General features: G+C 36.9%; 2 protein-coding genes across 3 annotated transcripts in view; both read left to right on the forward strand.

The window, feature by feature from the left end:
• The first annotated feature begins 8,933 nt into the window (after positions 1 to 8,933).
• On the forward strand, positions 8,934 to 18,404 carry LOC113107049 (neuronal acetylcholine receptor subunit non-alpha-3-like). Of its 2 annotated transcripts, XM_026269204.1 has the most exons (7): positions 8,934 to 9,251; positions 12,603 to 12,754; positions 13,988 to 14,032; positions 14,109 to 14,218; positions 14,948 to 15,851; positions 16,789 to 16,818; positions 17,806 to 18,404. In XM_026269204.1, the coding sequence occupies exons 1-7, from the start codon at positions 9,191 to 9,193 to the stop codon at positions 17,827 to 17,829; spliced, it is 1,326 nt and encodes a 441-aa protein (XP_026124989.1). In that variant the 5' UTR covers positions 8,934 to 9,190; the 3' UTR covers positions 17,830 to 18,404. The 2 variants fall into 2 exon arrangements, with proteins under 2 accessions (XP_026124989.1, XP_026124978.1); XM_026269193.1 differs by having other exon boundaries at positions 16,789 to 18,404.
• Positions 18,405 to 23,489: 5,085 nt separating this feature from the next.
• LOC113107055 (neuronal acetylcholine receptor subunit alpha-7-like) overlaps positions 23,490 to 25,668 on the forward strand; it is a 36,386-nt gene continuing 34,207 nt past the window's right edge. Inside the window, exon 1 of the mRNA XM_026269213.1 lies at positions 23,490 to 23,632. Coding sequence (XP_026124998.1) covers positions 23,560 to 23,632 — 73 coding nt within the window. The 5' untranslated portion in view covers positions 23,490 to 23,559. The remainder of the gene's footprint in view (positions 23,633 to 25,668) is intronic.

Raw genomic sequence — 25,668 nt, forward strand, 5'->3', positions numbered from 1 at the left:
ATTTGACAATATGTAAAGCTTTACGTTTCAGTGTTGCTGGATTTAAACTATAATGCCAGTATACACATCATTAGGGAAGACACGTTGTTGTGAGCGGGGAGGGTCATTGATGTTTTTGATTAAAGATTATAAATGCACTACAACAATAATAATGATGTTCATGTATAAATCATTTATAACACACACTGCAACTTTTTATAAAATAAGAATTGTTAGATGTTAGTGGTGACTTTAAAAGCTGTGTCTAAATCATAAAATTGTGTCTAAAGGCTGCTGCTACTTTTCAAATGTTGAATTGGAATCACAATGCAAAGACATTTGGGCAAAGCCTCTTTTAAGCTAAGTGACACTATTTGCATCGTCACCGTACAGCTATTTCAAGCATCCAATATGAAGTCCTATCAGCTTGGTTTGGGAAATCCTGAAATCTCAAAAATTGCTTTCCACACTCAATAACATCTTAAATCATCAGCAGAATCTGACATGAACTGTTCCTTAATTGCTCTTATTTATGCTGAAATTATATTTCAGTCTGGACCGGTCTGTGCAGTCCTAAGCACACATGTCAGGAAACCTTGTCTGGGTCCAAGGGTATCAAGCCTAAGGCAAGAAATCTTTGGTCATGTGTCTGAAGAAAAAAAAAAAGTCATCAGGCATTGCCAAATGTCTTATGATTGCATCCCATGGATGATGTCCAAATGTTGTATCCAGTTTGTTCTCCTAAGCTGCGGTCTCATCCTACATCCAATACTCAGATATTCCCCTTAACCCCACACAAGATTCTTGCTTTCTCATCCTTCCTATTCTCAGCAGCTGTCAAAGACTTGGATAAAAGTAAGCTTACAAGGATCACTAACTATTACATAAAGGATTTTACTTACATAACTTCTTATTAAAGCTCTCTTGTGTCAAGAAAGGTGACCTTTTAGATTTAATTCTATGTTTATGAATCATGTACAGCAGTTGACATGATGCTAAAGAGCAGGAATAATGTTTCCACTAAAGACAACAAAAAAATAGACAGCAATCTAAAAGAATATATTGCTTCTGAACACTGCTTGAAAGGAGCGTTCTAAAACACTGGCATGATACCCACAAGAGTTAATGCATCCCTTGCCAGAACCCACTTCCCTTCATCTTCCAGTAAGCGCGCACACACACCACACACACACACACACACAGGTCTCCTTGGAGGGCTTTCTCTCCTTTCCACCTGCCTTTACATGAACATAGTCACAGCTGGCTAAGCAGTAAAGCACCAGCTGTATGAACAGAAAATACACACACTGAAATTCTGACCAATGCTCCAGATATTTGAAAACATTTGCTCTTAAAGAGCAAACCTCCTATAGGTTTAGATGTTAAAATGCTTTGTGTTTTAGTAGTTTCCGCAGTAGGACTGCATCAAGACCGGTTCCACTGATGTTAAAGGACTAATGCACCCGAAAACTTTGTCCTTGAATTTCAAATCAACACTGGCTTTCATTTGCCGTGTTTCCACTGTAAAACCAAAAGAGCATGCTGCTAACTCCCCATGTTTTCATATCAGACGACCAGCAAACATCAACGAAGGGAATTCTAATTACAGTTTGAGGAAATATCTTAGAAATTTGTATGTGATGTTAAAGGCTAACTATTGCATTAATAAATACACATTAAGCAAATGGAAACACCAGGGAGCACTTGAAGAGTCTAAAGAAGCTTGTTAGCATGTGTATTAATGTCTGTTTAATATTAGCCTAATTATAAAGCACATATTAAAGCTGCGGTAGGGAACTTTTGACGCTCTAGCGGTTAATAAACAGAACTGCTTGCATCTTGCGGAAGAACATCGTAGCCGGAACTACTTCTCTCTGTTTATGTCTATGAAGAATCACAAAGGTACTGGGTTACTCCGCCGCGGTATCCCGGAAGCAATCTAAAATAGTCACTTATTATTATTATAGGTGCACCCTAGTGATTCAGGACAAGCCAAAAACACGGTTTGGAAAATGGATTCATGGTGTACTCGCTTATTATATACATTTTTCTACATCTTGAACACAAACAAAGTTACGGACCGCAGCTCTGATTGGTTGTTTCTTATCGGGAGCGATTGAGTTTCTGCAAATGGCAATAGGACACTGGGAGGAGCCAGAGGAGCTTGATTTTTTTCACAGATTATCTGTCTCATATTCTACTGTCAGGACATAATGACAGGTTTAATAAATATGTAAAAGATATTTTTTTACAAAAGTTCCCTACAGCACCTTTAATGCCTTATTCTGCAAGAGCATATTTTAGACCACTTACCGGATACCTAAACTCAAAACAACTTGCTAACTATTAATAAGCAGCAAACTAGGAGTTTATTGACGCAAAGGAGTTAATAGCTTGTCAATAGTGAAAACTGTTCCAAAACTAAAGTGTGACCAATATATAAAACCTACACTTATTTTGTGTTCCATAGAAAAGAGAAGTGCACACATGTTTGGAACAACATTAATGTGAGTCAATTTGTGGATGGACTTTAACTCGGCCTGCACTCTGTATGACACATTCATGCATTTACATCAAAACCCTTCTTCCATGTCACTTTTTCTTTTTCCACAGCCACTTGCTGCATCTGGCCACTGCAGCATATGTACATGCACACACTCACTCTGTGAAAGCTAATGCTTTATGACAGGCTTTCTCGCATCAGTTCTCCTGACCCTGACTTGAGTCATCATTAGCCTCTTGAGTTCTTATAAACAATTTAAACAGACGTTTCATAAATGTGTGGATGTGTATTTATGTTTTTCTTGCTGCTCTTGCTTTGTTGGTCTCTCTCTTTCTCATCTAATCTTGCTGTATAAACTCATGTGAGGATGGACAACTGTTTGCTGCCCTGCAGGCTGGGTTTATGAGAATCGACTCCAGCCTTGATGATTATATATTTAATTAGCTGTGCAGAAATGAGGGAATGCGGTGAGCTGTGCATTAACTAAAATTATCTTCTTCTTTTATTATTTTGAACATTATTAGGCTTGGAACAACAGTGAGGCAACTCGTCATATGTAATTATAGAGAGTTTAAATGATAATTCACCCCAAAATAAATATCCTGTCATTATTTATTAATTGTTATTTAAAAAGCGTTTGACTTTCTTCCATGAAATCTTTTTTACGTTTCAACCGTAATGAATAGAGACTCATAGGTTCATTGAAATGTTGCAAACAACTTATTTGCTATATTTGAAGTCTTCTTAATTTGCATGGTAGAGCTTTAGGTTGAAAAAAATACTTTAATTTAAGTTATCATTTACTAAAAATATTGATATCAGCCCAAGCTCTCAGTGGCACATTCATTTGTTTTCAAGCAAAGTTTTTTTGACTGAATCATTATTTGAGATTTCAAAAGAATCTCTGATATCCTTCTGAAGAAGATCATTTTTCTCATACTTTGAATATTGTTCAGGTTTAATCCAGATCTCAAAACCCTTCTACATTTTTTGTTCACAAACCCAGTTCAATACTTGAGTTCATCTCATTGACCCTTTGGAGTAATCTACAGTTATCATAATACTGCACTGAAAAAAAAATAAAAACAGTAGAAAAATTGAAAAGTTACTGGTGATTTTCTGCCAGGATGTTATCCATTAAGTGTAGCAACATTTCCTTTAACCCTAATAAACTAAATGCAATGCAATGTTTAAATAAAAAAGGGGTAAAGCACCAGTGAAAAATCTGTAAAATTCCTTCATATTGACACAGTACAATGTGCCCCATTTTAAAGATCAGATTCTTAGAATATAGAGGTGAACATTATGAGTGAATTATGACTTAAATTTCAGTCTGTTTTCATACATTGGTAAAATAACACATATGTATACAGAAAAATTGGAATATTAGGTTATATGGACTGATATTAGGTCATATGGCTTTTGCATAGCTTTTGAAGCTTTAATCTTCCAGTCACCATTAATAATAGTCATTCATCAGTACGTTCTTCAAGGTTTCTTCTTTTGTGTTCCACAGAAGAAAGAAATGGGTTTGGTATGATATCCATGATATTCATTTTTGGATAAAGAAGTCCATCATGTCATAAATGTGTCATTATCCTACAAATAACTCTCTTGCTTTGTAGCTATAGTGTTCTGTACATCTCCATTTAATTTCCCTTTCTCCTTCACGTCATCTGTGTGTCAGCATTGACTAGAAGAGACAAACTGTTCAAGTGCTGTGTCAGCTAGAGCTCTGGCCAGTCTGTCTCTGTGTTTCTCAGTCTTTCTTGGTGAAAGCAAAAGTCTTTTGTGTTGCATAAATGTTTTAAACTAACTGAAGTTGTGCACAAACACAGCTCCCTCACTCTATCTCTCTTTCTCTTGTCATTTAGTTAAGTTCAGTGTGTTCCGACAGGATCGATGATACCTTTTCTGGTTAACCAAAGAAATAACAGATTGAGAGACGAATGGGAGTAGCTGAATTCTGCTGTGCTGTGTAATGTGTGTCTGCAAGCATGAAGATGAGCTTGGCAGAGAGTGTTGGAGATATCAGGTGCTGGATTCTCTTGCTGTTTGATGAGATTTTCATGCTTAATTAGACTCACATTTCACACATCAAAAATCAGAACCTCCTTTTCTTAGTGGGTTTATGCCCGACGCGTGTTTTGGTTTGTCATTGCCCATCAGTATGAGGCTCCCTCGCGGCCCAGCAGGCAAACACATGTCACACACACATGTACTGTACACTCAGACACAAGCATGCATTCTGTATAAAGGTGTAAGTGCGTACCAGGACCCCTGCTGGTCTCTGTTGATCTGTTCTGCAGAGAGTCTTAATTAGTTATGGGAGATTTACCCAGCATGCTCCTTTAAACACATGTCACTTTGGTCTCTCTTCTTTCTCGCAGTTTCACTCTCCTTTACTTTCTTTTCTCTTATGTTGCCCTGTGTTTGTTATTTCTGCCATGGTATAAAAAGGTAATTGCAGGTAAAGAAAAAAAAAGGTTAATAGACATTTACCCCCACAGTTTTTTCTATCAGAAGAGTCAGATTTGCAAGCAATTGAGAGAAAAAAAAGTCAGAATTTTTAGATACATTTTTATATTTTTTTTATTATTGCATAAAATAAATAGATGTAGACAGAATTCTGAGAAAAAAAATTCTGACTTGAAAGATATAACTGTAGAATTGCGAGATGTAAACTGGTGAGTTTATATGTCACAATCACTTTTTTATCAGATTTGAGAGTTTATATCTTGCAATTCTTTGTTTTGAATTGTTAGATAAAAAGTTGCAATTACCTTTTTTGTATATTTTCTAATTTTGTGGCAAAACGCACTTCAGTTTTTTGTCTTTCTTCATGTATAAATTATAGCTTTGTGATGACATTACAGAACAAGTTGCCTATTTTACCTTTATGTTCTTATGTTTCTTGTCTTGGAAAATCTATTTTCTCATGTACACATGTACACTGGATGTAATCTTTATATTTATTACATGATCATTCTATACCATGATTGTTCCATTAACTAGTCAGTGTGCCAAGTGCTAGCATGCTACTGTATCTTGTTTTTAAATCTTTGACCAGCTGGAAGGCTAATCTCTTATTTCATTACACGGATATTAAGTGTTTGGCCGTGTCTTAGATTTTATTTTTCAGGCAACTTATATTAATGTTAATACAAATCCTGACTGGGTCCTGTTTCTAACGATAGGAGTGGTAAACATTCCTTGGTATCAGTAAATAAAATTTTTAAATATCTGTCCTTTCCTATTCCAGCATATTTTCAAAGCTGTGGAGTACTCTGCAGCTGTGCCAGTACTCTGCATATTTTATTATGGGTAGGGTTTTTCTAATTATGAGCATGATCACATTAACATAATCACAATATTTTGTTTGCATTAGCCTCAAGTATTGCCTTAATCGAATTATTAGGGTAGATATAAACTTGATGGCAGAATATAAATAAATAAGTAATTCTTAAAGAGGAACTATTTTTAGTCAGGCATTATTATTAAGATGTAATCCTTTCCTGCACAAGCTGACTAAATAATAATTTAATGAACTGAGTTTACTTAACATAACATTGTGAGCTAAATGATATACGTAAGGGATAATCCATGGCTAGCGAATGCAATACACAATGTGGAAGACAAGGTTGCCTTTGTGGAGGGCATTAAAATAATTTAAAGCACAGCGTGCATTATCCTGCTTATACCAGGATCACTTGCCAGCATTGACAAGTTAAAGCTATTTATGATGTTTGCAGCACAATATTTGACCTTTAGTAGGAAAATTATGGTTCCCTTTCAGTCAGTCACTCTCGACGCCACATCGGTGACCGACGCAAAATAGGATATCGCTTCGATAGACCAATCTACTTTGAGTGTAAACTAAATGAGCCAATGCACATTGGCATGCAATTATTGCATCCAGCTGCAGTGGCACATCAATTGCCTAGAGCTGTTAGCAGTGCACCTTGCCTTGAACCGTCTCAAAGGTCTCTTACGAGGCAAGAATGAGGCAAGAATTGCGTATATCAACCAACAAGGTGGTCTACGCTCCTGTTGCATGTCACAACTCGCCCGCCACCACCTCCTTTGGAGTCGGAAGGTTCTGAGGTCACTTCGTGCCGTTTACATTACAGGCCGCTATTGCTGCGTACCATGACCCCATGAATGGGAAGTCTTTGGGTAAGCATGACCTCATCGTCAGGTTCCTTAGAGGGCAAGGAGGTTAAATCCTTCCCGGCCCAATTCTATACCTTCTTGGGTCCTGACTCTAGTGCTTAAATCACTAGAGTAGGGCCCATTCGAGCCTTTGCATTCAGTTTAGCTAAAGTTTCTTTCATTGAAAACTCTGCTCCTGCTTGCACTGGTCTCCATCAAGAGGGTAGAGGACCTGCATGCGTTTTCGGTTGATGATTTGTGCCTAGAATTTGGGCCGGCTGACTCCTAGTTAATTCTGAGGCCCCGGGCTGGCTAAGTTCCCAAGGCTGCCCGAGGAGGAGGCAGACCCAGCCCTGGCTTTGCTCTGTCCCGTCCGAGCATTAAGGTGCTACGTAGACCGGACACAAAGCTTCAGGACCTCAGACCAGCTCTTTGTCTGTAACGGAGGCCGGAAGAAGGGGAGTGCCGTCTCTAAGCAGAGGATGGCTCACTAGATTGTGGATGCCATAGCCCTGGTTTATCAGGCTCAGGGTGTGCCCTGCCCATTTAGGTTGCGAGCTCACTCAACTAGAAGTGTTGCATGCTCCTGGGCGCGGGCTCATGGCGCCTCGCTGACAGATCTTTGTAGAGCTGGGGGGTGGGCGACCCCTAACACGTGTCTAGGTTCTATAGCTTTCGTGTAGAGCCGGTATCCTCCTGTGTTCTCACCTCAAAGGGGTAGTGGCACTGAGAGGCCCCAGTTAGTGTCGGCTTGCTTAAACTGCTGCACAGTGTCTGTACTGTAGACCCTGTTGAGATCCTCCATCACCCTAGGCAGCTGGACGCGGTGGAACATCCAACGCCAGGCCTTCATGATGAAGGCCAGGTTCCATATTGAGACCTAAGGAGTACTCGTATGTGTATAGTCCACGGTATAGCCTTAGAGCCTGTGTTTCCCCGGCAGACTTCTGCCTTCCCAAGAAGGTTTTTAATCACCTCAAATTTCTCCATATACTCCTAAATGGATGCTATATGTGTATTTGCCCCCGAGACCTCCTTTGGGAAGGATGGGGCTTCCGCAGCACCCTTGTTCCAAGCAGAACGGGTACATTTTCCCAGTCTTATCCAAACTCACCCAGTGAGGTAGTGCTTTGACAATTGTGAGTTGAACTACTTGTTCTGAGCCCTGGCCTTCACCTAATAGGGGTGCAGGCGGCTCACACAGGGCACCAGAAGGGGCAGGAACCATGGCGCATTGGTAGATCCCATTTTGCGTCGGTCATCGAAGTGGCGTCGAGAGTGACCAACTGAAAGGGAACGTCTCAGTTAAGTATGGTAACCTTCATTCCCTGAAGGAGGGAACGGAGATGCCATGTCCCGTCACCATGCTAAAACCTGGTATGCATTGCACCTGATGCCTTCTTATACTCACGCTGTGATCAACGGCAGCTGGATGCAATAATTGCATGCCAATGTGCATCGGCTCGTTTAGTTTACACTCAAAGTAGATTGGTCTACCTAAGCGATATCCCATTTTGCGTAGGTCACCGACGTGGCGTCTCCATTCCCTCCTTCAGGGAACGAGGGTTACCATATGTAACCAAGACGTTATTTTCATCCGTTACAGCTCGTTAGCTCTAGCATTCTGCCCGCTTCATATCAGACACAGAGCCCGCTTCATATCAGACTCCGAGTGATGTGTGTGTGTGTGTGTGTGTGTGTGTGTGGGTGTATTCGTCTACTACAATGAAAGCAGTGCATTAATATAAAACAGTGATTAAACTGACTTGAAACTACCTGTGCATTAAACGGTTTTAATGCATACCTGCCAGCCAATCAGAATGGAGTATTCAGACAAACCATGGCATACAAATATACATACAAATATATTAGTTTACAGTACATTTATAATGAAGACATATTTGCATCATCAATTCAAATATAAAAAATAGTGCATTGGGACACAGCTCATGACATTATTAATACCACATTAACATATGCATATTAGATTATAGAATGGCAATACCAGTTTATTTTATGCACATATTCCATAAAGTACATTATTATATCAAATCATTATTTTATGTCTTTCATAGCACAGTTGAGATTAAAAAAAAAACTGAGTGAATGAAATGTGAATAAAAAATTAAACATTGTTTTTGCCTATACATACTTTTTCATGTCTGTTTTTTTTTTATAACTTAGTCCTGGCGTCCTCTACAAAGGACATAGAGTAAAATATGAATAGAATTTCTTATTTTGGTTGAGGACGTCCGTATGTTTATCCCCTCCCCTCACGCTCTCTAGCGCTCATCTGCTCCTCTGCAGCTGCTCGGTCAACGAATGGCATCTTTCTCGACATCACGGGGCTGAAAACCCCACTCCGCTGATGATTAATTTATAGCTTTAACACACAGCAGGTTGCAGAAAATCTGATCGTTTTCCAAAACGGCCCGGTTTCCAGCCATATGAATAAAAAAACAGTATACCCCGTTTTTTGTCGATGACAGGGACTCGCTATTCAACCAGCATGAAATAATTCTATTGCATGAAGGAATTGGAGCCGGGAAAGACAGCATGAAGTTACAAATCTCCGGTCTTTTGCTCGTAACTGCAGTAGCCTATGCAACGATAGAAGGTGAGTAATCTACTGCACTTGACACTGATTATCTTTAAGAGTTCTCCTGCATTTCTCCGTGTGCGGTTGCATATTTATTTACTTGTGTATATTATCCAATAGCCTATATGTGACCTAAAATGTTTATTTAGACGAATTCATAAATTACCAGAAAGCATCCAGTGCATTCAAGCATTATAAGCCGTTTTATCTTGTGCGTTCATCCCTGCAACAAATGAAAGATACAAAAGAATTCCGCTCGTTTAATTTCTATTATTGCTTGGCTTCTAGCGCCCTCCACTGGCTCTCTGAGTGTCGCGTGCGACCAGCTTTACTGGTTTTTCACCATGCATTTAGGACCAGGTTAAGAGAAGATTTTTCACATTGATTGCCATGTGTCACTCTGAAGCATTAATGCAAGAAAATGTGTTTTGTTTGGGTTTGGCATAGTGTTAAGGCAGTGCGAGCCTTCATCTGCAGCTTGAATCAGAAAATGGAGCCGCTGGACTGGATTTTCATATATCTTACTTGACATCTCTCTTTCTCTCTCTCTCTGTTCACTGATGTGGAAGAAGTTGTTTAATCAAGGGAAATTGCAATCAAACTTGGCATTGATAGATAAACTGAATTGCAGTTGTGTTGTAATGGAAATCTGATATGCTGTTTTATATCAGTAACACAAGGCCTGTTTAGGACATAGTACAGCTGCAATCTTGTTAATCAGGATGGCATATGCTGAATAATATTCTCATGCTGATATTCACTACAACAGCTTGACTATGAGTGTGATGCTGATTTTTTACAAAAGTTTCTACAAGTAGTTAAAATCAAGTAACTTTTTAATTGTTATTATGATAATCTGTAATGACATTTTTTATGCATTTAGCATTGGATTTTATCCTAAGCGACTTACTGGTGCATTCAGGCTAACAAATTTTAACACGTGTATCATGTGTTCCCTGGGAATCGAACCCACAACTTTAATGCAATGCTCTACCACTTGAGCTACAGGAACACTAATTAACATTAACATGCTTATCTTTTGAATTTTGCCCTAAATTTACCTTTTACCCGTAAAAGACCAGACCAGATGGTTTGCTGTCGGGGAGGACAAGAGGTCATCTGCTCATATTTTTAACCCAGTGATTAATTAGGTTACGTCTGTGAATTTTGTCCACCTATGCAAATAAAGCCAATATTTTTCATGATATTTAATTTGATACTATAAGAGGGAAATAATGTCATTTTACATAGAGTTAATAAAAATACACCATAGCAACAGATGAATTCAATTGACTGAGAGCGTTAGTCATAGTTCGTTTTTTTTCACTTTGTGTAGATATGACCTAAGAATTGCAGTATGCTTGAGTACATTAAAGTGGCTTTGAATATCCTGATGCAATTGGCAGTAATCTTACCTCTATTAAGGAGAAAAGGAACTCATTAACACAATGAATGAAGAACCAACAACCTCTTGCATAATCCTAAGTGTTGCTGTTACCTTGAAGTAGGTTTGTACACACTTCAGAATGCACAAACACACTCTTTCTGTTTTTCACACTCTCTCATGCACCCTCCTCCCCTTTATTATCTTTTGATTTACACGCCCCTGTCTGCTCCCTGGTTGGTGGGATCATAAACCCAGGAGAGATGGCCTTCCCTTCACACGGTCTTTATTTATGATGTAATTTCATATACTTGCTGTAGCAAGACCCACAGCCCTGCAGAGCGGGAAAAACAGCTTCCCCAAGCCAAGCAGAGAAGCCTTTTGCTTGAGGATGACCGACTGCGCTGAGGAAGGAAGCAGAGCTGGTCATTCAGCAATGATGGGCATAACATCCTGTAAAAACGTCATTGATGTGGTGGAGCTGGATTGCAGTGCCACTAATGGTGGCTTACAGAAGACTTTTATGAACAACCCCAACCTCCAAATGCACACACTCAATTTTTATTTAATGGAACGTATTATTGTTCTTTAAATACACACACGTAAATATACATTGTTAAATTTACATTATAAAATAATTAAATTATATATATATAATATTACACTAAATTATTGTGTATTTAGAATTCTATTGACCTAAAATAGAATTATGAATTATACTGTATAATGGAATTATGAACTCTCAGTTCATGCATGAATGTTCTGGAAGTACTCTGAGTAACAATATTCATGCTGAGAATTACATTTTCAAATTGTATTATTCTGCAACTCAACCAATCAGAAATAATTTTTTTTAAGAAAGCAGCCTATTATCTGTAAATGCCCCTTTTTTATTTATTTGTTGTCACGTACCCATGTCTGAAATAGTGCAGACATATTTATTTACTATTAAATAGAATGTCAATGGGTAGCATGCACTAATTTTTACGATAAGAAAAGCATTTGGCAGACAGATAAAGACCAGCAAATTAAAAATTATTGTTGTTATTTACTCTCAAAATAAATTAAACTTTCATTCATCTTTTAAACACAAATGTGAATTATTATTATTATTATTATTTTAATTATCACATATTTTTTTTACATCCATTGAGAGTCTACATAATCAATATTTCTTGACTTCCAAAAGTACATAAAAACATTGTAAACACTATCCATATGAAGCAAGCAGTTCAATTCAAGTCCTCTCAAGAGACATGATCACTTTAAATGATTTAGGTTTTTATTCACATATAAACATTTATAAATGCACATACATTATAAATGCACAAGAACAAACCTCTTTGTCTTATGGTTTTAAAATTGCATGAATAAATGATGACAGAATTTTAAATTTAGGTGACATCAGTTTTTAAATGTTGCATTTAAAATAATTTAGCATATATATATATATATATATATATAAAATATTGAAATGCATATATATATATATATATATATATATATATATATATATATATATATATATATATGTTATACATTTTCTTGGTGTTACTCCTATGATACATAGTTCAGTCAGTGTATGTGTGTGTCATCAATGTGTACGGGCTCATCTTGTTGTCCTGATGCTCTCTGGAGTGTGCTTGTCTGAGGTCATCATGTCAAAGCAATGGTTGCGTCAGCAGAAGAAGCTCTGAGGAGCCTGGGCCAGCTGTCACTTCATGACTCTGTGCTCATCTAACACTCGTGGGAGAGTGTTTCTGAATTTAACCTGTGATTTCTCTAGACGGAAAATCAAATATGGACATACTTCCTACATAACCAGACAGAGACAGTATGTGAATGTATAGGCCTCTGCAGTACTGGTAATCAGCATGGTAGCTTTAGAATATGCTTTACCTTATCACCACATGCCACCTGAGGCTCTTGTGTCATTTTAGTTCCTTTTAATTGTTCTTAAATTAATCCAGCCTTAATCTCTCTAGCTCCTGAGGAGTTTGTCTCACTGGCTGAGATGGAGGACACGTTGTTGAGGAATCTTTTTCGGGGCTATCAGAAGTGGGTGAGACCTATCCTTCACGCCAACGACACGATTACCGTTCGCTTTGGTCTGAAGATCTCGCAGCTGGTGGATGTGGTGAGAGACACACACATTTGCACCACAACATCTGATCTTTAACAAAGTCATCCCAAATGCCTAATCAAATAGCACACAAACATTGATGCATCCTTGCTGTCTGAATGCTGTCAGTTGCTTTGCTGTTGTAAAAAACTATCTTCCAAACTTGCATGACTTTATTTCTTCTGTTAAAGAAAAATAATAATAATAATAAAGGTTTGGAATGACGTGAGGGAGAGTTAATGATGTTAGAATGTTCAGTTTTATAACTTTAACATATTTAATAACATAATAACATTTAAGTTTGTTTAGAAAGATATTGCATTGATTATAACAAAGTATACTGCAGTTACATAAAAAGGCATAACTTTACTGAAAGATTGATACAGAACTATGTTTGCATTTTAAATCTTGTGTAAAATGTGTCAAAATTCAGGTTTGCAGGTAGACCGTATGCAGCGGATTTCCAATTTTTCAGATGCTTTAACCATAACACATTATTCTTCAAACCCAATTTCTGTAGCCCATAAATCATGCAGTAATGCACTGTACAGGAAGTGTGGGAGTAATTATGTCTTACTGCATGAGCAGAGTTTCCCTTCCACTTTAACGTTTTGGTGGAAAGACTAAAAAAGGCATCTTCCATGGCTTTTGCATTTTTATAAACACACATTTTTAAAAGTCATTAAATTTGCTTAATTATGTCAAAGTGCACTTAATTACAGTGACAGTATGATGCTTTGTTGGAATTTAGTTTGAAGCCAGTCTAGTCTTAACATTGAGGATGCAAATCAATTGGTTTGGGATTCAGCCACAATTTAAGTATAGTAAGTTCTGCAGAGCCACCTATTGGTCATATCCTGGATCAGCACTACATTGTGCTCACCTTGATGTCTTCACTTGGCAGTGTGAATTTTCTGGCTGGTGGAACACTGAACACTGTGGGAACAATTGATTTTCATGCCATTCCTTAACAGTTAAATCTCAGTCTATTGGTTCCTATTCAGAGTCTGAATTTAACTTTTGTGTTACAAAAGGACAAAAGATGCTATCTACGGAGCTGCATATATAAATAGTTGAGTTAATCATCTGTATGGCACAAGTAGGTCAAAGGTGAGAGATTTTTAGAGGCTTTGAGAGAAGTATTGCATTTTTAACACATGACATGTGGTCCGAGCTCATGTATGATGTGATGCACTTAAATCAAATAAGCAGCTATAGATATGGATCACCTTTCATTTTTCATTTCAGGATGAAAAGAATCAACTAATGACGACAAATGTCTGGTTGTGGCAGGTAACTCAAAGATCTTTTGCTTTAATTTTTAAGAATGTCCCCAAATATTTTCCTGATCCCGGTCTCTTTCCTGTAGGAGTGGACAGACTATAAGCTTCGGTGGAATCCGGAAGATTACGGTGGAATCACATCCATCAGAGTGCCCTCAGAAACCATCTGGCTACCAGACATTGTCCTTTACGAGAAGTACGTTTCATACATTTCCTGTATTAATGTCACACAAGCATGCATTAAATAAACCCGTGAAACTAATTTTTATTAAAGTTTTGTTTGGCTTTTATTTTTTATATGTCTTCATGACGTTTGAGATGCAGAATATCACATTACTTTTTGTTTGTCTTTAACAGTGATCACGTAAGCTAAAAAAACTTACATAAGCTAAACTTCTAGAATGTGTGCATCCTTGCAAAATCAAAATATATCTTTATTAAACCATTGTTTCAGAATTAGTGATAGAAGTTCTGACCGAAAAATTGACCAAAATATTGATGCTACGTGAATATAGATAGTACAATAATAATTAGCACCTTAGAATTACAGAATAAACATAAAAACGATTTTTTTTTGTTACATTGTGTTATGTATCTTGGTTTCTTTTTGTGCACTTGATCTGAAAAGCAGAGATGACACACTATGTATTTATTCTCTCAAACATTCATAATCATTGTGCCCTGCATACTCAGACAGATTTAGACTTGCTTTAAGTAAGCAACAACAACAAAAACAGCTTATATTCACTTCCTTTGATTTAACACTTTTCTTCATCTTTTAACTTACCAATTGTGTTTTTATGAGACAAAAGATGTGAGCATGCATGGTGAATATGAAAAGTCAGTCTCCACCAGCATGGGCAATCAAAAACACACATTTTATAAAAAAATAAATATCATGTGTCCCTCTCTCCATCTCTCCTAGTGCTGATGGCCGATTTGAGGGTTCTCTGATGACCAAAGCCATTGTAAGGTTTAATGGTACCATCATGTGGACTCCTCCTGCCAGCTATAAATCCTCCTGTACCATGGATGTCACCTTTTTCCCCTTCGACAGGCAGAACTGCTCGATGAAGTTTGGATCGTGGACGTACGATGGCACTATGGTGGACCTGACTCTGTTAGACGCATATGTAGACCGTAAAGACTTCTTTGACAATGGCGAATGGGAAATACTCAACGCCACCGGCCAGAGGGGAAGTCGGCGTGACGGCATTTACTCTTATCCTTACGTCACATATTCGTTCATTCTGAAACGTCTTCCTCTGTTTTACACACTCTTTCTCATCATCCCATGTCTGGGTCTGTCGTTTCTCACGGTTCTGGTCTTCTACCTCCCCTCGGATGAAGGAGAAAAGCTGTCCCTCTCCACCTCCGTCCTTGTGTCTCTCACTGTGTTTCTTCTTGTCATCGAAGAGATCATTCCATCTTCCTCTAAAGTCATTCCTCTGATCGGAGAGTATCTGCTTTTTATCATGATCTTCGTCACATTCTCGATCATCGTGACTGTGTTCGTCATCAACGTGCATCATCGTTCTTCTGCCACGTACCATCCAATGGCGCCGTGGGTTAAGAGTCTTTTCCTTCAGAGATTACCCAGACTGCTTTGCATGAGGGGACATACTGATCGCTATCAGTACCCAGACATCGAGCTGCGGAGCCCAGAGCTAAAACGAGGGATGAAGAAAGGGCAACAGAAGAGTGCCGGAGGAGGGCGAGGAGGGTTAAAGGAAGATGAGAATCAGGCCTGGATTGCTCTGTTGGAGAAAGCCACTCATTCAGTGCACTACATTTCCAGACACATCAAGAAGGAACACTTCATCAGAGAGGTGTTTAGGCTTTTTTGTTTTTTACATTTTAGAGAAAAGATTTGTTCATTCAGGACACTGTTTATACAGGACTAAGAGTAGTAAAAATACAATGAAGCAGTCGGTTATCAAATGATGAATTTGAAAATAAAAATAAATCAAATTGACAAAACAATAGATAAATTAACAAATATTTATGTTTTCAGTAACAATAAAACAATTCTAAACTATAATATACGGACGCAAACTTTCAAATCTGAGTCATTTAAACCAATTGCTTTGCATTGATGAAATTTAAATTGATGGAAATGTTCTCGCCCTCAGGCCATCCAAGATGTAAATGAGTTTGTTTCTTTATCACAACACAAATTTAGCATTTGCTTACAAACGGATCCTCTTGCAGTGAATGGGTGCCGTCAGAATGAGAGTTCAAACAGCTGATAAAAAAGTCATGACTCCAGTCAATTAATTGAAGCTTTAAATTAAATCTGAAATGAAATCAAATTCCATTTAAAAATAAGTGTCTGCATAAGGTTTTTCGTATTATTAATTTGTATTGTTTGTATTAGTGTAGTGTATTATTAAATTCTAGACTCATTTTCTTAAATCATGCGACTTGGTGAGTTTGATACATGCTCAGGTGAACTGATTCGAAACAAAAGATTCACGAATATTTCCAAGCCTGAAGCAGTTATTTCAAAAGCGCCCATCACTTAGACTCACCGTTTTGACAATATAGCCACCTGCAAAGGCAAAAGTGGTTGGAGATATAAAATGTTAATTTAATAATGTTTTAGAAAAGTATTGCTTTTACATGAACATTTACAAATGTGCATTAAATTAATCACAAAAAAAAAAAAAAAAAAAAAAATCAATGTTCAATGTTAGAGGTCGTCTATGAAAGGTGAAAAAGCAATTCAATGACTAGCTGTGTATTTGTGTCTTGTTTGTCTCTCAGGTTGTTCAGGATTGGAAGTTTGTGGCTCAGGTATTGGACCGGATCTTCCTCTGGGTCTTTCTTACAGTTTCTGTGCTTGGGACCATCCTCATCTTCACCCCAGCTCTGCACATGTACCTCAGCACATAAAAAAACAGCCTACCAAATCTCCTTTACCCTCGACAACATTCTTATGACCTCTCTGAAATATATGTAGTTCCCACAGTATCACAGGAATCCTTCTAAACGTCATTTTCTGACCTAGCCACATCTGTAATCCTCCTAAAATTCAGCTCCTAGCTCTCCTTTCAGCTGTGAAAAAAAGTCAAACTTTTAAAACATTTTCAGCCCGTTTAACACATAACTAGAAGTCATTTTATGAAGTTGGAGTTGTTTGGATTTGTGTAATCTCTCCAAATGGGTCATGGGTTTAAAGATCTTTAATAATTTGACTTTACTGTGATGTAAAAGGTGTAACCACATCTTTCATGCCTCTTATTTCACTTGGTATCATTCATTCATGTATTTATGTATTTATTTATTTAGGGTGGGTAAAAATTGTGTCAGTGTTCATTTAAGTAATATGTTACAGTAATATTTTATCATTCCGGTCATTAGGAAACAAACCTATTCAATAGATTAAAATTCCAATCTGTATGCAATAAATATTTATTTTTTACACTATACAGATATTACTCTGGATGATGATAGCATGGAGAAGATTAGTAGATTGGATAGTAATTATGTGAAATTATAACAGTATCTCTATTATTGGGAAAGGTTCCTTACTGTACAGTCTTGCATATATTGTCCTAGTTTTTAGTACTGTTAAATGCATGTAGTATCATGCCTTTGGATGACAGTATGCATATGTAAATGTTATGCAGATGAGGCCATGCATAATGCAAAGTGCATGTGTATGTATCTACAATCTTCCACAATCTGGGATTTATAAAAAAAGACATTTACACAGATGCATATACTGTATGGTGCATATATGGATTTATAAATCTCAATATCTCCCATTTGTGCTTATAGGATGAAGTCTACACCACATGTTAAACATTCTTATCCCTAAATCCTCGGAGATACTGTCGCTGATTCAAGTGGGAGAGATTACTTGATCACAGCTTGTGTTTGGCATCATAAGCAAGGACTTTATTATGATATCCATCTTTATTTCTGTTGATTCACACTGGTCAGTAAATGGAAATGTGATTGTATCAGTTTTTTGTTGCTTGAATGTCTAACATGTCTTTCATGTAAATAACCTTGTAAGTGATCTGATCACGTGTCTTTTACTCTGCACCACAGTGTCACATTAGAAACATGTAATGACATCATATAGTCCCTCTCTAAACCATTTCTATTTTTATATTGATTATACTGATGACACATATACTGTATTAATGTCAACATGAAAACTCATTGGACATGATTCATCAGGCTCTTCCTCTCTTTAAAGACTTTTAATATTGGTTTTCAGAATTTGATTACAGAAGGAATGAGTGAATATCGTTTCATGTTGCCTTTTGGGTTCGTGGATGAGTATACATTTAATGTATATGTTAATGTAATGTAATACTACATTCCTGAATGCTGCTTTCGTATTGCATCGAAGATAAATTATTAAACTGTGGTATAGTATTTTCACTCAAGAACAAATTTCACTCAAAAAAATGCCAGTGAATTTCACAAATAATTACAGAAATACGGCAAGCAACACAAATATAAACAAGTAGAAAGTCTGAAATAGTTTTGTCTTGTTTACACTCTAATAATCTTCTTTTTATTTACAATTTCAAGCATTTTTAGAGTGTGTATATTGGACTTATATGCAATGCAATAATTTAATAACATAAATCCCTAATTTACATAATTGGTAAGAAAAAAAATTATACTAAGAAACGGTTATTTGAATGAAAAACTATTGTCACACATGGCATTCTGAGAATGTATTTTTACAGTTTTTCAATGTTTAAAGATGACTTATTTTCTTTTACTTCCAAAAAACTGTAAATGTAAGAGTGGGACTATTTTACAAGAAAATTCCCATTAGACCAGCCAACAGATTTTACCATAGGTTTTTACAGGGAATAAATAAGAGGTTTTATTTATAAAGCGCCTTTCCAGTGCTCAAGGATGCTATTCAGTAAAACTTGAAGAGATGTAGATGAGGCTCTAGGCCTGTGCAACAGATTTTGTACGCAAGGTTCAGGGCTTCCTAATAGTTTCAAATCACAGTAGATTAGGATAATTTTTAAAGGATTTATTTTACATAATAAATGGATGGATGTATTGTTCTAATAATGCATAAAGCAGACTTAGAGGATGCCACAAAAGTCTTCTCCTGTGAAAAATGGATGCAAATGCATACGTGGCCTGTCTTTTAATTGAAACTAACTTAAATAAGGCAACCTCAGCTCTTGAGTAGCCTGACTTCTTCTTCTCCTTTTAATACTTAACTCACAACTGTGCGTGTGTTTATCTTCATTAAAGACATTGTAATTCAAACTGAATGATTCCACTTATTTAGTTAATTTTAGGTTTTAATGAACAGCAAAGATGAAATGCACTCTGAAATGTACATCTAATTCGTGGAATTACTGAACAACAAATACAAAAGTAATACATACAATTAGGATTACATTTAACCACATGTCATTTGCTGGCCAGTTTCTAACCCCAAGGGTCTAATTTTATTTTTCCACTTCAAAAAAAAAAAAAAAAAAATTACTCCATAAAACTGAAAACAATAATATGTCCTCAGATCTTATCTTAATACAACGTCACAGATCCGTTTCCAGAGACAAAAAATTACATCAATTAACCTGTTAAATTGTTTCAACTGATTAAATGTTGACATTTAGATGAGATGACAAAATGAAAAACACAGCCATTGAGATACAATAAAATAAAAATAAGGCAACAGATGGCAAATGGTTTCCAACAGATGGCAGCATATTCCACTCTAATGACACTGGTGCAATAACATTCATCGTTATGACCAGCATCCGTCTTGAAGGAATGTTAATGAATCTGGTTAAAAATAAAACTTGTGTGGTTTACTGAGATAACACACTGCAGTGCAAGTAGTTAAGCTAACCTTCTGCTCTCATTCCTGGTCTGATCTGTTCCGGTATGACTGATATTTACGAGTTGTGCAGTTCTAATGTAAAGTATTCAAGACATTAAGTAAGTAAGTTCGTAAGTTTGTTATATGCAACCAGGAGAGCAGATCAAAACCAACACACACAAATAAAATAAAATACACTATTCCGAAACATATATAATTCCCACACAATCCTAATAATACACTAACATTACAAGTTGCCCATCACATTACCCTCATCCACACAACAATTTCAATCACTTCAGTTATTCAGTAATTCAGTAATTTTGAGTAACAGAAATGCATTTATCGGGAAAGTAACAACCACTTGAATTGTATTTCTCTATATATTCTGATGCTTTATTCAAGTGTTTTTGAGTGATTCAATAGTTTGTTGAAATTTCATGTAGAAACCAGTCGTAACATGAAAGCTGAAATGGAATCAGTGTCATCTGCTAAAAGTAGCAAACTCAATTCATCTGAAGGGACATCATCATGCCAGTCTGTATTAACACAGAACATATACAATCTCAGTGTAATGTCTTTATTTAACTAAATCTATATAAAATGCACTGTGTGCTCTGGGCTGTCTCGTTCATTAAGTTTTTTAAATGCATAAAAAATAATAATGCATTTAATTTAAAGTGAAATCAGGGTTACTGTTAAGCTGTTATTTCCACATGCATCTCTTCTCTTTGAGTTGACTGAGGGTCAGAAAAGTTCAAGTCTGTTCCTCTTTTTTTCTACAGCTTTTTTTCTTCTGCTGTCCTCCAATCTTCAGAGCTTTAACTCCAATCTTCTGAACACTCGTATTCTTCCTCATATAATGAAAGGTGAGAGAGTGAGAGTGTAAAAGAGAAAGAGAAAGATATGGAAACCTTGATAGTGTGCCTTCTAGGGTCTTCCCAGAGGTTATTAGGGTCTTTTAATATAAATCTGAGCCTGTAATACTTCCTATAATTGCTATCTCTGTTTCTCTCCTTGTACACATGAGGTGTACCTTTTCCATTTCCTTTGATGTTTAAAATGTCATTCTAAAAAAAAAAAAAAACAGTTTGGGGCTATAATTAATTACAAAAAAATAGTTTTGACGGATTCCATATTAATAACATCTATAAATATAAAGTGTTCTAATATAAAATATTCTAAATTTATACAAGTATTTAAAAAATTATGAAAGTATGATGATTTTAAAAAGATTTATCACAAAACTAAATCTTTTGATTGCTTGATGAATGAATAGAAACTTTTTAAATTTTACCCATCATTGAAAACAATTTCACACATTATACTGCTTGATGTTACAGTCTCGCAAACATCCAGATCATATATGCCTTTATAGTGATCTGCACTTTGCAGCCGTATGATTTGCAAACAGATTCATCACACACTGGTGCTTCAGCAGACGTTCATTCTCACACAGGACTATGACTGAGAGAGCAAGACATTAAATCTGACAGTCCCCAAAACCCTGTCGGTGGCAGACACCAGTGTATGACCTCTCCCACTTCTCACGGCATCCACAAGATTTGCACAACTGTCTCTCAGCATCAGACGAGAGCAGAGAACAGTTGGTGCCTCACGCACCATCAGCTCCACTCAGAGAGCATGAACTAACTTTTGTGCTACTGTTCTCGTCTCGTCTTGTCAGAGTCACAGGTCATTTAATCTACCCTTACTGGCATGTAGCCTACAGCCATGGAAATCTTGCATTCGGCTGAAAACAATTATAATTTACTGAACATTTCCTTTAGCCATAAAATGCATCATTGGAGGTTAGAAAAATAGATTTAATTGGAGAAATTGAAACATCACACTTTTCGTTGATTCTGTAATGTCTTGTGGTGTTCTGAAAGGTCTTGTTTTAACCTATTAACTAAATATAATATGTGATAAGCAGGTTTTTGTTTATTTATTGCATGTGAGGAATGTGATTATACTTTATTAGACAGAGAATGCATTGTATTCCTTAAATCGTGAATGCATTTGCATTCCACATCCATAATATTGCATTATCCAGTGAAAAAGTAGCTTGTTTAATTAAATCAGAAAAGAAATAGACAGATTTTTTTTTTCCACATTTCAGAAAAAAAGGGATTTCTTCTCAAATCAGTGTCTAAACAACAAGTTCTCATTGTGACTTCGGAATAGTTCACATCTTTGACCTTCAAAAACAATAAAATAATAATAAAATAAAATTTAAGGGGGGGGGGGGGTGAAATGCTCGTTTTCACTCAATATCCTGTTAATCTTGAGTACCTATAGAGTAGTACTGCATCCTTCATAACTCCAAAAAGTCTTTATTTTTATTATATTCATAAGAGAAAGATAGTCTGTACCGATTTTTTCCGGAAAAACAGGACCGGCTGGAGGCGTGACGTGTGGGCGGAGCTAAAGAATCACGAGCGCGAATAGGCTTTTGCATTGAGAGCGTTTGGAAGTTGTGACATTACCATGAGGAAAAAACCATCATCCAAAACAAACCATGGCTAACAGTCAGATTCAGCCGTTTATTTATGATCCAGAATCAGATCCTGAAATTGAACAAGAGCAGCATCAGCAACGACGTCTCTATGTGGTATGTACTGAAACTGTATATATTTGCTTAGCTGGCTTTGGAAAATGACTAAGTTCCACTTTGTCATCTTTTTTTTTTTTTTTTTTTTTTTTAAGCTGTACATGTGAAAAAGTGCAGTTTGATGACAACATTGCATGTTGTTTACTTGATGTGCTTAAGCGCTGATAGCTAAGTTAACAACACAGAGATATTTGAAGCAGTTTTACTCACCGCCTGCGGTTCCAACACACGATCGTGACCCTTTTTCCTTGGGACTGCATTATCCTTAAGAAATAAACGATGTGCAAATCCGGCTCCATCGAACGTCACACAGACCCGTACTCGAAAAAAACTTTCGGAAACTTGTGACAAACCGGAAGTAGTATTTTGGGAACAAAAATACTCCTTCAAACATACAACTTAATTTTTGAAACTTTGTCCATGTTTAGCATGGGAATCCAACTCTTTAACAGTGTAAAAAACTCAGTATGCATGAAATAGCATTTCACCCCCCCCCCCCCCCTTTAAAAAAATTGAACTAGAGGAATGTAATACTTCAGACTTAGTGCCCCATCACAAACACCTCATGATGCGCTCGGGCTGCAAACTTATATTTATAAATCCTCACTGAACCAAATAATGATCCATGAAGAACACTGCTCATTAAGAGCTATTTAAATCACGGGATTCAATACTTTACATTTATATTTCACAAGCATCATGTCGCGCTTTCAGCATATTATCCTCAGTGAATGAAATGCTATTCAGATGGCGTCTTTACGCATAATATAAGAACGGTGCCAGTGCCATCAATCGGGTATGTAGTGTTATGCATAGTAATGAGACTCTTGGCTGACAGTTAATAATCAGCATGGCATGCTGATTATAAACAGACTGCTCTTGCATTGCGGTCAAAAATGTGTTTCAGAAATTAAAGCAAAGGGAGAGCGAGAGTGTGTGTGAGAGAGAGAGAGAGAGAGAGAGAGAGAGAGAGAGAGAGAGAGAGAGAGAGAGAGAGAGAGAGAGAGAGGGCAAGTGCTACTTATCTCAGCACACAGCTCAGATGCTGACAGACTAAAGTTTCGTCGGCTTGTGTGTATAAGGACAACTTCCCATTACATGAATGATGGGGAATCAAAGATATTTTGGAATTCTACACCTTGGATTTTTTATATGGATGTCATTTTGTATTAAAGGTAGGCTTTTTTTTCATTATTTTATTTATTCATTTATTTGCTAAGGTTATTTGCCTTTCACAAAATTGACGTAGGTTTGTAATCGAAAAAGTTAACTCCGTGAAGGTGCATCATATGAGGTTATTTTCCTTCTGTGTTGTTGAAAGTGTAAAGTAAGACAATGCTGAGTTATTAAAAACGAGGATTGGTCATTTCACTGTATAAAATATGAGCAAGCTTGTTTATCTCTGTGTAAGCTTGTAAGAGTGTCTGTGTGCGATTTGCCTTGCAGCATCTCGACCTCTTAATACCCCATAACATCTGGCACGATCGCACTGAAGGATAAGAACTGACAAAAATAGTGCACAGCATCCTTAGGTCTGCTTGATAACACGCCAGTGTGAGACGGGACGAAAGACATGTTTTATGACCTATAAGTTTAGTGTATTATGGGTTAACTCACTGCACGAGTGTATGCGCGCGCATCAAGTGCTTATCGATGCACGACCTCTTTTCGATACATTCAATTAACGCCTCGCGCAATAAATCTGTTCTCGCGAGTGATGTTGATCTGAATGACATTTAACATTGATTACCTTTAAAAAATTGCGAGTTAGTTCCTAAATCTCTTAGCTGACAGAAAATAATAAAAAAAATAACCAAAGCATCAACCTTTGTGTGTAAACACAGACATGCAGACTGATACAAACAGTGAAACAACCCATGGCTGTTGGACTGAATTAAATCAGGTCTCTTGAAACATCACTCAGCCAATCAAATTTGTGGAATGGAACTACCTTTGTAATATAGTCCACCTCTCTTACACATTAGCATTAGAGCTGGAACTGCTCTGAATAATAACCTGTCAAAGAGATAACTTGTTACATGTGACTTTTTGGATAAATAACATTCTGTTACTGATCATGAAGGTGGTCTCTTGGTGTACTTTAATTTCCCTTACAGCTATTAAAGTTCCTTGATTGATTTTGTCTGGACATTTCGGTGTGTGTGGCTTTCACTTCTTGCCATTTAAGGTCTGGGATTCCCTTAAAACTATTTACAGAGGTCATGCACACTCATTGCCTTTAATATTTCAGCTAAATTACTTCAGTTTATGACTTTGGTCAGCTCTGTGCCAAATATGGAAATATTGTAAGGCTGAGTTTGCAGATTTCTTTAAAAGGTACAGTTGCACTTGGACCACTGTTGTCTGATATCTCGAGACCAAAACAGCATGAGCATTTTCCATTGGCAGAAATGTCATTTTATTTTACATTCTGACAATATTCACAGCACACTCCCGGCCATCACGAAGGGTTAGAATTTATACCATGACCTTAAAATCCCATAGACCAGCTGCTTACACTGTTTGGATGAGAGAAAATGTCAGCATGAGAGATGGCAGTCATATGTTTTGCATCAGTAACATGTGAACTCATAAAACCTAGACTTGAACTCTTGAACAGTGAACCATGACCTCATCATCACATTAGTAATGCAACTCACTGACTGTACCAATATTCAAAATCACACACACACAAAAAACACATTAATCCATCCCTTAGCTTCATCAAATCTGGAAGCGTTTCTTCTATGTATTGGAACAAAGATGCAATGATTTGCTTGATTCAGAAGCTGAAGCATCTGACCCAAAGAGCAAATTAATGTTCCTTAAAAGGCTATTTTTTTTAAAAACTGGAATGTATTCTAATTTCAGTCACTTACATGTTTCATTAACACATAATCCTTTCTGGATTAAAATCTAAATTATATTAATTATTTATATCAGCTTGAGAAAAAGGCTATAAATGATTTGCTGCCTGCAGCATCCTAACATGCGAAATAGCCTACTAGTCGGGACTCCTTTATGTTTACATACGTGATGTAATGATGCAAAGACGAACAGTGGCATGCGTGTATTTCTCACGAAAACCGACCAGTACCACTCAAATTAGAACACATTATTACAGTACAAGCATACGGTTATGAATCTGGCTAAAGCAAGGAGACAGATTTGAACACTGGCTGGTTTTCTAGGCCTACTTGCTAAAAACAAA

The sequence above is a fragment of the Carassius auratus genome, chromosome 1 (genome assembly GCF_003368295.1).
Source record: "Carassius auratus strain Wakin chromosome 1, ASM336829v1, whole genome shotgun sequence".
In the NCBI taxonomy this organism is placed as follows: domain Eukaryota; kingdom Metazoa; phylum Chordata; class Actinopteri; order Cypriniformes; family Cyprinidae; genus Carassius; species Carassius auratus.